The following is a 13,577-nucleotide window of genomic DNA, read 5'->3' on the forward strand; positions in this document are numbered from 1 at the left end:
AAAAAACACAACGTGCTACTAGTTTCGATGTTCTGTAACTCTGGAAGGTGCAGCTCTCCATAGTTCCCTCTGCCCCAATTCTACAGACCACTAGAGAGAGAGAGACCCCCTTTCCGACTGCCTAAGCCTGGGTCTGACCCTTCAGTATACCCAGTACAGAGCCTTTTTAAATATACGAAGTGAAGGAACCGCCCCTGAAAAGCAGAAAACCTGGGTGCAACTCACCCTCTTCCAAGAATGACACAGTAAGACCCAAGCAAACAGTCCTTCCCTGCAATATTTATTAAGGAATTTACACATACACAGGAGAAAGGCAACCAGGAATTGTGGTTGTCACAGTCACAGATGAGATCTTTTAAGCAGTTTTCTTGTTTTAATTTTCAAGTGGGGTGAATAGTGACTGAGAGGAAAGCTGTCCAGGCTCTCTGCCTCGTACACCTGGGAAAAGGTGGGGAAATAGAGCACTCTAGGACACGTGGGCATGAAAGAGTGATTAGAAGGTTGGGCAAGGGAAAAGGTGGTAAAGCGCTATAAATGAGTTTTCAGTTTTTCAAACTATCAGAAAAACTGGCAACAGTTTTAAGCTGTTGATAAATTAACTCCTCTCTGTTGTAAATTGAAAAGTAAAAAAAAAAAACCCAAAAAACAAAAAACACACACACAAAAAACAAAAATACCCAGAGAAGATGGGGAGCGGGCGGGAGGTGGAATCCACACATACGCACACACAAGAAGTACACACTCTAAACTCTGCATTCCCTCTGTAGGGGTTGGTCCTCCAGTCATGGAGCCATTTCCTACTGAAGGCAGGTAGGAGGCAGGGAATGTGTGTGTGTTTGTGTGTGGGACCTTCATAAAGTCTTTGGTGCGAAAAGAAGCTGGCTGAAGCAGCAAATCCTGACGTCTCATATCCAGAAAGCAACTTAGGACAAAGTAGAGTGATACTTCTGCTCACCCTTCTGAGGGCGCTTGCTTCACCCCAGGGTTGGTGACAACTTGATCCAACACCCATGGAGTATTAAATTTGATTTCAGTACTTTCTTAATTCCTATAAATCACGGGAGCATGATGCCTCCTTCCTCAACCCAAAATTTAAACACTTAGAAATAGCTTATTGACACGTATAGAAGGACCTCTAAACCCTCTTCTCTTTGCCTAAAACAATACCAACACATCTTTTTCAGAGTTTGAGGGAAAGAAACTCAGTGGTATGCACGTTTCTCCCACGGTTTAAGTGCCTTCTGCTAACAATTTCTAAGGTGCTGGTTCCAGGAGAGGACTACGAGCTGAGGCTGGGAGAGAAGTAAGGATGGCAAGGGGAATGTACAACATAAAGCCACAGAGAGGTCTGTGTGTTGGGTAGAGGGGCAGCTGGGCAGAATGCCAAACTCCAAATGACTTACTGAGCAATTTCTAAACCAGAGAGAGTAAGGAGGGGGGGGTGGCAGGAGTTAAGGAAAGGGAGAAAGGGGAGAGAGGGGGCTAAGGAGAGTGGTAACCATACAGGTGTTTTGTTTTTATTTCCACATCTGAGGACTGAGAGTCTGATTTGCTGCCTGTCCATTTCCGCCGCTCATTGACTGTCCATAGTTCATCATGCCGTTGGCTCCATAGAAGTTTATCCCAGCCATCTGCTGGGTCATCTGAAAGGGAGAGAGGAGATGTTCAGACTAGGCAGTGGGCACTCGGCCAATTAGTGCAAAAGGCAGGATAAGAGTCCTTCTGACTGTAGGGAGGGGGAGAATGAGACAAAGGAAAACTTTGTCATAGTATATAACTGCTCTGGACCATAATAGCAGATCATTTCAAGGCAATGAGACCCTGTAAATGGGGTACTTTTTAGGATAAGAAAGGAATCCTGGATCTAGGCCACATAAAACAGCATGAGAAGTTAATCTCTTTTTCTTTTTCCAGCCCCTAGTCCTAAATAGAAGGGGTCTATTGATAACTTGCCACAGCCAAGCCTGAGAATATAAAGAAAAGCCCCCAGTCCAGTGCTCCTATCTCATCTCTGGCTGTGATTACTGTCAGTGTCAGTGAAAGTATTTATGCATGCTTCTGCAGAGAGAAGAAGGAAAATAAGAAACTAGACTGTTCAGAACAAATAAAGGAAGGCAAACAAAGACCAAAGTGTCTTCAGTGTATGAGAAGGGAAAAGGTTGGGAGAAAAGTCAGTGGGATAAAGCCTAGGTGGAGATGGGGGCCTCTTTCTGAATTCAGTTGAAAAACTGGCCCCTGGCAGTGAACAGAAGAACCAATTTTTCAAAGAAAAATGGCTTAAATTTCCTGAGCCTGGTATCTTTCTGCATTAAGTTCTTTTTCTCTAGGAGGACTATTTTCTTCTACCAACTTTTTAAGAAAATTTCCAACTTATAGAAGAGTTAAAAAAAAAATAGTAGAATGCAACCGTTGTATCCCTTCCTTAAAGTCACCAATTGTTAACATTTTGTCATATTCTCTCTCTCTCTTTGTATATGTCAAAAAGCTTTTGATGAGCACTGACAGTAAGCTGCAGATGTCATATTTCACTCCTTAATAAGTCAGGAGATATCTCACAAGAATGAACACTTTCCTAGAATCACAATATAATCAACAAACTCAAGAAATTTAACATTAATAAAATACTCTAATACACATTACATTTCTTTATCATATCTCTTTAGTCTCCTTTAATCTAGAACAGTCCCTCCCCCACATCCCCACTTTTTTCTTTCTTTCCTGACTGACATTTTTGAATCCAGGCCAGTTGTTTTGCTGACTGTCCCTCGATATGGATTTATCTCATGGTTTCCTCATGATTGGATTCAGGTTAAATACTTTTGGCAAGAATTGTAAACAGGATGATATTGTGTCCTCCTTAGTACAAGATATCAGGAGGCACATGGTATCAATTTGTCCCATTACTGGTGATGTTAAGTTTGATCTCTTGGTTCAAGTAGAAACCATGATTTTTTTTTTTTACTGTAATTAATAAGTAATATGAGGAGTATTTCTTTGAGAATGTGTGAATGTCCTGTTCCTTCTTTACTTATTAATTAGCATTCTTCTGTAAAGAAGGCTTTCCCCTCCTTAGTCCCATACCAAATTTTTTTAAGTATCACTATAGATCCGTTTTTTAAAATTCAGTATGTTTTAATCTATTACTGTCAGTACTCTTTTTGATGTTCAAATTGTCCTATATTTGGCCAGTGGAAGCCTCTAGAAATGGACTCATGTATCCTTTTGATACATTCCTGACAGTGTTATAGCACTTCATTAATTATGCATTTAATTAAGTGAATTAAAAACCCAAATCTGAAATTTAGAAAAAAGAACAAAAAATAAACCAAAAGAAAGCATATGGAAGGAAAAAGTAAAGATAAACCAGAAATAGAGGTAGAAAACAGAAAAATATAGAACTGATAAATCAAAATCCTGGTTCTCGGAAAAAATTAATAAAATAGACAAACCACTAGCTAACCTAATAAAAAAAAAAGGTGGGAGAAGGGGAGAAGAGCACAAACATACAACATAAGAAATGACAAGGAAGAAATAAATATTGAAACAGGAAATTTAAAAAAATCTTGAGACTACCTGGCACAACTTTTGATAAATAAATTTGAAAACCTAAGTGAAATGGATAATCTAGGTAAATAATTTTCCAAAACTGACTTCCATAGAAGAAAGAGAAAGTTATCAAAGAATTATTACACAAAAAAGCAACAGGCTGACACAATTTCACATTTGAAATTCTTAAAATCTCCACAGACCAATACTACATAAATTATTCCAGACCATAGAAAAAAGGAAAATATAAAAATACATTTTAAAAAACAATTATAGCATTGCTTTCTAAACTTGATAAAAATAGCGTGTGCATGCATGCATGCTTGCATGGTCGCATGCATGCACACATAAACAAACCATTTGCATGGTATTCCTCTGCCCATCCCTCTCTTTTCAGACTTTGAGTCACTTTGTTTCAGCTATATCCTTTGCATCGAGTATAAAATTAGGCATAGCTTTGTATGGCTATGTGAACATCTTTTTGTTTTAATAGCAGAGTTAAACCTATTGACATGACTGATATATTTGGTCTTGATTTCATCATATAATATTTTTATTGTTTACCATATCTGCTGTACTTCATCTATATAGTCTATTATATTTTATTAAAAATTAATTTTGTTGTATATGAGAGGGGGATATAGGGGAGTAATGTGGGATTCTTGGTAGTGGTGTTGTTTGCTGTCCTTGGTAGTGTATTGTATTGTATGACATGTTGTTTTTCTTTTTAACATTTTTTCTTATTGCTGAAAAGAAAGAAAACAATTTTTCTTGTGGTAATCAGTATGTTCGGATGCTGATTGTAGTGATAAATGTACAACTCTGTGATGATGCCATGAACAGCTGATTGTGCACTGTGGATAAATGTATGGTATGCGAATATAAGTCTATAAAATTGTAGGAAAATATATATATAGGAGTAAAAGTGTTGGAGAAAACATGGTGAGAGCGATGATGCCTCACCAATGTGGACTAACTACAATGTGTAAACTCAGAATTGAATCTTAGAACATAGCCTAACGTGGACACAATAATTGTAATAGTCCCTAGATTGTAAGCTCTTACAGCAGTTAACTCTATCCCTGAATTGTAAGGCCTATCTCTAAAATTTGAGATGCTGATCCCCTAGCATATGTTGTTACAAACATTGGGACTGGCACTTTGATGTGCTGAGCCCTCGAGTAAGGGACTTGCCCTTATGAAGCTCATTGCCACAAGGGAGAGTCTAGAGTTGTATGTGATGGTGCCTAAGAGTCTCCCCCTGAGTACCTCTTTGTTGCTCGGATGTGGCCCTCTCTCTCTCTAACTGAGCCATCTCAACAGGTGAACTCGCTGCCCTCCCCCCTACGTGGGACCCGACTCCCAGGGGTGTAAATCTCCCTGGCAATGCAGAGTATGACTCCCGGGGATGAATGTGGACCCGGCATCGTGGGACTGAGAGTATCTTCTTGACCAAAAGGGGGATGCAAAATGAGACGAAATAGTTTCAGTGGCTGAGAGATTCCAAATGGAGTCGAGAGGTCACTCTGGTGGACATTCTTATGCGCTGTATAGATAACACCTCTTAGGCTTTGATGTATTGGAATGGCTAGAAGTGGATACCTGAGACTGCCGAGCTCCAGCCCAGCAGTCTGGACTCCTGAAGACAATTATATAATAATGTAGATTACAAGGGGTGACAGTGTGATTGTGAAGACCTTGTGGATCACACCCCCTTTATCTAGTGTATGGATGAGTGGAGGAATGGGGACAAAAACTAAAGGACAAATGGGGTGGGATGGGGGGATGATTTGGGTGTTTTTTTTTCACTTTTATTTTTTATTCTTGTTCTGGTTCTTTCTGATGTAAGGAAAATGTTCAGAGAGAGATCGTGGTGATGAACGCATAACTATGTTATCATACTGTGGACGGTGGATTGTATATCATGGATGATTGTATGGTGTGTGAATGTATTTCAATAAAACTGAATTTAATTAAAAAAATTAATTTTGTATTTTAAAAAATTCATATATTTGTTTTAGTTGCTACTTTTAAACTAATATTTTTTATGCTGTTGGGCTCCTTTTCCCTTACCCAAGTTTTTATTTGGTTTGTCAGTTTATTAAATCCTTTGCCTTCACCCTATTTTCTCTGCAACAATCAACTTTTTCTATGTTCCTCTTTTCTTCTTCCATTTCCTCACATTTTTTTTATTTAGTTGTATTATTTCTCTTTGTCAGAATATGACACACATTCTTCCACCCTTATCACCACCTTTGTTTTTGATTTAGATTCTCAAGTAAGCATACAACGTTCACCATCAGTCCTTTTGCCAAAATGTTCCCAGTCATCTCTTTGATAGATGAAGCTTATCTTCCACTAGAGTCCTCAGGAAGGACTTGTAATTATGCTATTCTCTGAGTTCCTGAATGTTTAAAATTGTTTTCTTTAACAAATTCACAGAGACAGAAAGTAGATTAGAGGTTACCAAGGGAAGGGAGAAAGGAGGAGTACTTACTTGGTGATTATAGAGTGTTTATAAACTTAAAAAAATTTTTTTAAGTTGTTTTCTTACAGCCCTAATACCTAAAGGAAAGCTTGGTCGTCTATAAAAGCCTTGCCTCCCATGTATTTGAGTGTCTTGAAAATGCTACTGCTATTCTCTTGCTTTGTATGTTGCTGTGGATAAGTCTGATGGAAACCTGGGTTTCCCGCCCACACCCCCTAGTAAATAACTTGGATTTTGGGGAGTGGGTGACAGGTGAGGAGAGGGCTGGAGCCCTGAAGATCTTCCTAAGATCTAAAAGTTTACTGGGATATATATTAAGAGTTGATCATTTTGAGTCAGTTTTCCAAGATACATAGAGGACCTTTCAATATTTGATCCAGGTCTTCTATTTCTACAAATTTTTCTTGTATTATGGTTTTAAGTATGTTAGTTCTGTCCCACTATTTGCTTTTTCTTTTTTGGTCTCTGAATATATGTATGTTAGGCCTTCTTCAACAATCTTCTATATCACTTTCTCATTGATCCTTTTTACTGCTTTCTGTATTTAATTTTCATTCCTTTAGCTGTTTTCATGCCTTTTCTCAATGTCAAATATATCACTGGTGGAATCTACTCTCCCTTGGATAACTTGTAACTCAGTCTTTATTTCTAAGATAATTTTGTCCTTTTCTTCAATTTCTTTCCTGAGTTCAGTTAACTTTCATTTCACACCTTCCAGTTGTTGTCCATTTTGATTCTAAGTTTTTGAATTTCTGATTCAAACAGTTCTGTCTCATCTGCAAATGCTTGTTTAAAAGCATTGAATTCAGGTGAGTGGATTGTGTAACAGTTTTCTTCTGCTTCGTTACTGTTTTGAGGGGGAGGAGGAGGATTTTCACTATCCATGTTTTGAGTTTGATTTTCTATTTTCTTCTCAAAGTAGTTTTGTAAGAATGTCACATGCCACTTTCTGTTCATTTGATAATACATTATTTTTCTGGATCAGCAATAATACAGAAAGGTGTGAGGGTTATGGGAGGCTTACTAGATTTCATAGTTCAAGAGCACCTTCTTCTGTTAGTACAGTGAAATGATTACCTAGGGGGAAGAGGATGGTGTATCTTCTGATTTTGTGATTCTTTTTTCTAGCTCTTTTTCTTTCTTTCACTTCACTACCAGGTCTCCAAAGAGCACCTTTCTTCCTCCTAAGCCACACCTGTCTCCTGAGAAGCAATGCTTTTCCAAGGCTCCTACCTCTATTCCTGCATATTTCAAGTCTCTTATTTTTGATCCCCCAAGTAACTAGAGTTTTTCTCTACCAGGTCTCAGACATGTTCTCAGAATGTTTTCACTTAGGGTAGGTCTTTCTCTCTCTTTTATGATTTCTGTTAACTCTAAATCTTTGCTCTCTCTCCTCTTTTCACAGTCTCCTCTGAACTCTCTATTCTGATGGTAAGTGCTGGATTTGGGTGTATACATGCCTGCTGCCATGAAATTTGAAATTTGTAGTATTCTGCCTACTAGGTGCAGTCGTTGTGGGTTATGAGTGGTTTTATTTACTTTCCTTGTTAAGCTGTATAGTTTTGTTTTGTTTTTGGAGAATATGTGGAGAGATTCAGATTTAGAGAGCTACCATAATTCTATAGGAACCCAGAACTCAGAAAATCTAACTTTAGATAAACCTAGAGGAATAATGCAAATCTAAGAATATCCCTGACAATATCTCATTCACATTGAAAGGACTCAAAGGAAAAGGGAGAGGCACAAATGCTCTCAGAAGCGAGATGGCCTTAAGGAAGTCTCAAAACTCTGTTCTGGGTAACGTGGGGTAGCTTACCTGAGTAAGGTTCCACTGCAGCTGCTGAGCTGGCTGAACCCCATACATAGTCTGGGGCAAAGCTGCCATGCCAGCCATGTAGCCAGCCTGCTGGGTGGTCATCATTCCATTTGGCACACCCATCATCGATGCCTGCATGCCACCCATATAGCCTGCAGGCATGGCCATGGGGGCAACCATTCCAGAAGCTCCTGGCTGAGCTACCATGCCTACTGGCTGGGGCATCATGCTCCCCATTATGCTGCTAGGAGATGTAACCCCTGGGAAGCTGGGGTAAGCTGTGGGATATGCCATCTGAGCAGGAGCCATGAACATTGCTGCCAAGAAAACATACATACAGACCTGTTAAAGAAAGGACACAAAATCAGCCCAAACCCTCACTGGCTACTCCTTTCCAGCTAGAATTTCTCAGGACTACTCAACTCAGAACACTCTTTGCAAGCAATCAGATTCCCTACAAGACCTGCTACGGCTTACCAGTGGACTGCTGGCCCAGAAACTTCCCTTTTAGGGTCCAGAATCCAGACCTTGAGTCAGACTTCACAGAGGTGTGACATCAGACGCCACAGAAGTACAGCTCTGAGTTATGCTAATATCTATCTGTGGAGATGTTGTGACTTCACAAGAAATGTTATGTTCAGGTTTGTCTGGAGTATGATGTCCCAAAGCAATGCCCCCTATTAAAACAAATAATCCCTGCATTTCAGTCCTCAAGTGTCTACTTAGCACATTGCCATGACTCATTTCCCCACAAAATCTACCTTGGGCAGGCATTTGAGGTGTCTGGGATCCATACAGGGAAAGGATGGAGTCTTTAGAGAGCTGTTTCTTGCCTGTTTCTTCTGATTTGCTCCCTGGCTCAGGAAACAGGTTCAGGTTTTCAGGAACAGAGCCGGCACTCCCTGCAGTTGGCATGGAACCTACAACCTTGGGGCAAAGAGGGCAAAAGGAGAAATGAAATGGTCTACATGGGGTCTCTGTAAGGACCTCTCTCCTGCTCTAACACTTGCAATAAAAAATCATGGCTCAACTTAATAACTTCCTGACATTTTTACCATCAAACTATCTGAAAATACCCGATAGTCAAGTTCTCATACAAGTTTTTGCTCTTTTTAAGGCAATGTGATTTGATGGGGGAAAACCCCACAAGTGATGTAGCCAGAGAAAACTGAGTTAAATTCCAGTGCAGCCATTTACTAGCTAGTATAACCATAGGCTAGTCACATAACTTTTATGAACCAATGTTCAGGATCAATATAGCAGGATTGTGGTGAGGATGCATATATACAAAATGATATAAAAAACACCTAGCACTGTGCCTGGTACACAGCAGTACCATACCACAAATGGTAGCCATTAGAAGTTTAAAGTCTTTCATACCTACAAATTCTCTGGCAGTGACTGAAGCTGAGTTGCTGATCTAAAGCAACAGTCTCTATAGTTTGACACACCTTTGACAGAAGCCCAATCTAAGGGACCACATTTTTGGACAGGAGACAAAATGGAATGGACAGTAATCCTAGGTTGTAACAGAGATGACTGTTAAAATAAGAATCAAGAAAAGCAAAGTCCAATTCCACCAAGGGTTCATGACTTGGTTCCATGATTAAATAATCAAAATCATCCATTCCAGAGTGCTTTTTAATCTTGGGTGGCCTTCAAGACTCACCTTTCTGGAAACCAAAGAAGAGGGCGATGGAACAGAAGCCAAAAGATCTAAATCCTTCTCTAGAGTATTGCTGGTCTTACTATTTGCAATGGAGCAGGTCACAGGAGCATCTAAAAAAGAGATCTAAGTTAAAATGTAGCACTCTCATTAAGTGCATACCTTCCTTCTATTCTAGACAAAAAGCAGACAGAAAAGGCCCATCATACTCCACTGTGGACCTGGAAATCTAGACTTCTGAAACAATCTCACTTGGATGGAGTTTCTCAAAAGAGGCTTCATCCCACATTTCCCAGAGCAGTCTGTGGGAAGCCTGCAGCCCAGCTATCAGGCCCTGGGTAGCAGAAACCCAGGCCTGAAGGCCAAATCAGCACCATAGCAGGGAGCATTGCTGGCTCCCTACTGGCTAATTGAGGGCTAAAGCTGTATAAGACTCATTTTCAGAGAGAAATGAAAGGTGCAGAAAATAGAAGTTTAGCCAAAAACCTAATCATAAGAAACTGACTGAAACAAAGCACAACCATCAGTATTGTGAATGGTAAAGGCTAAACTCTTTCTGAAAAGGAGAGAACCTCTAGTTCAGGTTCCAAAGGTTTGGAGAAAAATAACCACTAGAGAATCCCATTTCTATCTATCATCTTAGAGTCATTGAGAATTCATCACAATGTGTAAGAATATGGGGGCTGAAAAGTCTAACTCTTACCAAGGCCCAACAAATCCATGACAGGTGCTGTGGATTTTGGGGAGCTTTTCCGAGGTAGCTGTGGATCTTCTTTTTTCTGTGGCTACAGTGAAAATACGTTACAGAAAGAAATAAGCAGGTGATTTTGAACTCTTTCCTCCCCTTCTCCTCTGCAAAGCCACAGTATTCTTGTGCTATGATTGCAGCTATTCAAAAAGGGCACCAAAGAAACAAAACTCAGGAATTATCAGGTGAAAGAATCAACTCAGGAGGCACAAGTGCATAAACCAAACCTAAAATGAAAAGCAAAGATATCATCTGTGCTTGTTTGGCTTTCTGAAGAGACAGATCTTTCTGAAACCAAGACAGCCACAGATTCGGTGATCCAACCAAAGTAGCAGCTTTTGCTTCCAGGAAAAGCCAAGAAGAAAAGCAATTATTTGTTAGTACAAGAGCCAAGAGCCAACAAATCTCTCAGTGGTTATAAAATCTTTTACTTTAACACCAAAAGGGAGACCAGTTTAAAGATTACCTAATCCACTCTGCCAACATCATAATGACCATGTTCCACATAAAATGCAATTCAGAATGATGATAAAAGAATCTTCTTTAAGTAATAGTAAAAAGTCCTCCCTCCAAGACTCCAAGCTCTTATATAAGAGCATCTACCACTACAGCCACAGTATCTCCTGTGGAAAAAGAAAGGTGTCCACTTCAATATGACAAGCAAGAATACAAGAAAGGATCATTTAAAATAGATTAGTATGGCCTGGCTTCTGGTATTCTTAACTGCAACAGGAAAATGAGGTACAGAATGTCTGACACAGAGAAGGACTAATGTGGGGGTAGCATATGCTCAGAAGGTGTCACACAGCATGGACATTCTGGCATGGAATGTGCCTCTTACTTTGAAAGAACAGATGCAGTTCCAAAGCTTCCATCTGGCCCCAAAGAGGTGTTACAGAGTAGATTAGGCAGTATCGAGACAATGAAAAGCAGCAGAAATGGCAGCAGGTGATTTAATCTAACAACCCTTTGTACCAGGTGCAATGGTGAAGGAGGAAATCAACCCCACGCTACCCCTCATAAGGCCTCACAAGCATCCCCTCCGTATATGTAAACATATCTAAAGCTGTCCATATCGTACAAATACTTTCCTACTTACCATTTTGACTTTTTCAAAAACAACAGGTTCCATCTTTTTCTCTGGAGCTGGTTCATTCCCTTTTTTCCATTTGTCATCTTTTTCTTTCTGTTAATGATTTAACAAAACAAGACAAAGAACAAGCACCATGGTGAGTAATACTTTGATTCAAGTGTCCAAAAGGACACCCAAAAAAAATAAAATAAATAAAACAAAAACCCTACTGCTACACTATATGTATTATGCCACTAAGACTAAGATCAACATAAGTCTAGACCATCCTGACACATATACATGTTTTGTAAACAAAGGAGTTTTAATAGAATATTTGCAGACTGTGGTGGCTTGAAGCTGTATTTACCCCAGAAAAACATGTTCTTAAATGTAATCTATTCTTGTGGGTGTAAATCCATTGTAAGTAGGACCTTTTGATGAGGTTACTTCAGTTATAGTATGTCCCAGCTCAGTCAGGATGGGTCTTATTCTTATTACTGGAGTCCTTTATAAGAGAATGAAATTCAGAAATGGAAAGAAAAAGCCATAGAAAGAAAGAAGCTACATCAACACAACCTGGAAGAGAGGAGAGAGACCAGGAGATATTGCCATATGCATTGCCACGTGACAGAGGAGCCAAGGATTGCCAGTAGCCAGCCACAGAACACTACAATCTTTGGGGAGAAAGCATCGCCTTGATGATGCCATGATTTGGACTTTCTTTTAGCCTCCAATCTGTAAGCTAATAAATTCCCATTGTTTAAAGCAGAAGAAGAAGGAGAAGGAGAAGGAGAAGGAGGAGAAGGAGGAGAAGGAGGAGAAGAAGGAGAAGGAGAAGAAGAAGGAGGAGGAGAAGGAGGAGGAGGAGGAGAAGGAGGAGGAGGAGAAGGAGGAGGAGGAGAAGGAGGAGAAGGAGGAGAAGAAGGAGAAGGAGAAGAAGGAGAAGGAGAAGAAGAAGGAGGAGGAGAAGGAGGAGGAGGAGAAGGAGGAGGAGGAGAAGGAGAAGGAGGAGAAGGAGAAGAAGAAGAAAAACCAACTGATTCTGATGTCGGAATCTGACAAATCTGGAGGGAGGTGGTTCATGGTGTGAGGGTGTGAGTATTGACCTCTTCTACATTAGCCTCGTGTTATCAGAGACACCTTCCAAACATGTGAAGCAACCCATAATAACCCTGTCATCCTGGTTCTGTCAAACCTACTTATGACTCTGGACATTTTCAGTGTAGGCTATCTTCTGAGGCTAAACAGTCTCATCAACTTGCTGCCTATTTTTGCCACCAAATTAACTTGTTCATCCTTTGAGGGATCTTCCCTTATGGGTATTTCAGTGAATCAGTTCATAAACCTTCATTTCAAGCTTGTTAATTATTAGAAAAACAAAACTTAAAAAAGGAAAAGGATTAAAGTACCCTTCTAAGGGTATCCTGCATGAGCTGCTTGTATAAAAACAAAAAAACACATCAAAAAATAAATTATTAGAAAGTCTTTCTCAGCTTTTGTGACTTTCAGAGGCAGTCTCATAATACTTTCATAGATTATAATGCTAATCACATTTCAAACATCAAGTAAACAAGTAAATGCAAAACAGAATCACAAAGGTAACTAAAAAATGCAGGCATGTAAAAGAAAGTATAACACACAAATGAAAAAATGTTCCACCTTACTAGTATTTAAAAAAATGCAGGGACTAGAAAGGAGAGGGCAGTACACTGAGATATGAGACAAGGCAAGTAACCCCAGGGATTGCAGCTCTCCAGCACCAGACGCTAGCAACCCTGGGAGGAAGCAAGCCTTCTAGCCTCAGAAACCAAAATTTCAAAGAGACAAAAGTCAATAGAGGGTGATGTCATCCACGTGGTAATGTAAGACATCTCCTGAAAAAGCTTGCCCAGAGATTTAGTCAATAAAAGAACCAAATCCACTTGCTTAGATCTCTGGAGGATGGTAGAGACTGGAGAAGGACTCCACAAATGCTGAATTGGAAAAAAAACAAAAATAATCAGGTAGGAAATTTCCAACCGAGACCATTGGTCCGTTCCCCGTCCCCCACACTCGGCAGCTTGGCAGTCCCTCAGAGGCAGCTGGGCCTGGGTCCCTCCCACCACAGACAGAGACTGTAGAGACACTGACAGCAGCGAGGTTAGAACCCCATGCATATCCAGGCATAGGGACCCAAGTCTGCAGAGACCCAGGGTGGAAAACAAGCCACTGAGGAGTACCACGGGGGAAAAAGAGAGACCA

At 40.1% G+C, this 13,577-nt stretch overlaps 1 protein-coding gene across 2 annotated transcripts in view; it reads right to left on the reverse strand.

Annotated features, from left to right (window-relative positions):
* Window positions 1-259: 259 nt before the first annotated feature.
* The window catches only part of SMAP2 (small ArfGAP2), an 84,417-nt gene continuing 71,099 nt past the window's right edge, over window positions 260-13,577 (reverse strand). Inside the window, exons 5-10 of one of the 2 annotated variants that reach the window (XM_037827580.1) lie at window positions 11,364-11,450; window positions 10,220-10,301; window positions 9,520-9,629; window positions 8,612-8,777; window positions 7,851-8,167; window positions 260-1,643 (exon numbers count right to left, since the gene is read on the reverse strand). In XM_037827580.1, the coding sequence (XP_037683508.1) occupies window positions 1,518-1,643; window positions 7,851-8,167; window positions 8,612-8,777; window positions 9,520-9,629; window positions 10,220-10,301; window positions 11,364-11,450 (888 nt within the window). In that variant the 3' untranslated portion in view covers window positions 260-1,517. The remainder of the gene's footprint in view (window positions 1,644-7,850; window positions 8,168-8,611; window positions 8,778-9,519; window positions 9,630-10,219; window positions 10,302-11,363; window positions 11,451-13,577) is intronic. The other variant, XM_037827581.1, reaches the window with a different exon arrangement.

The sequence above is a fragment of the Choloepus didactylus genome, chromosome 2 (genome assembly GCF_015220235.1).
Source record: "Choloepus didactylus isolate mChoDid1 chromosome 2, mChoDid1.pri, whole genome shotgun sequence".
Taxonomy (NCBI): domain Eukaryota; kingdom Metazoa; phylum Chordata; class Mammalia; order Pilosa; family Megalonychidae; genus Choloepus; species Choloepus didactylus.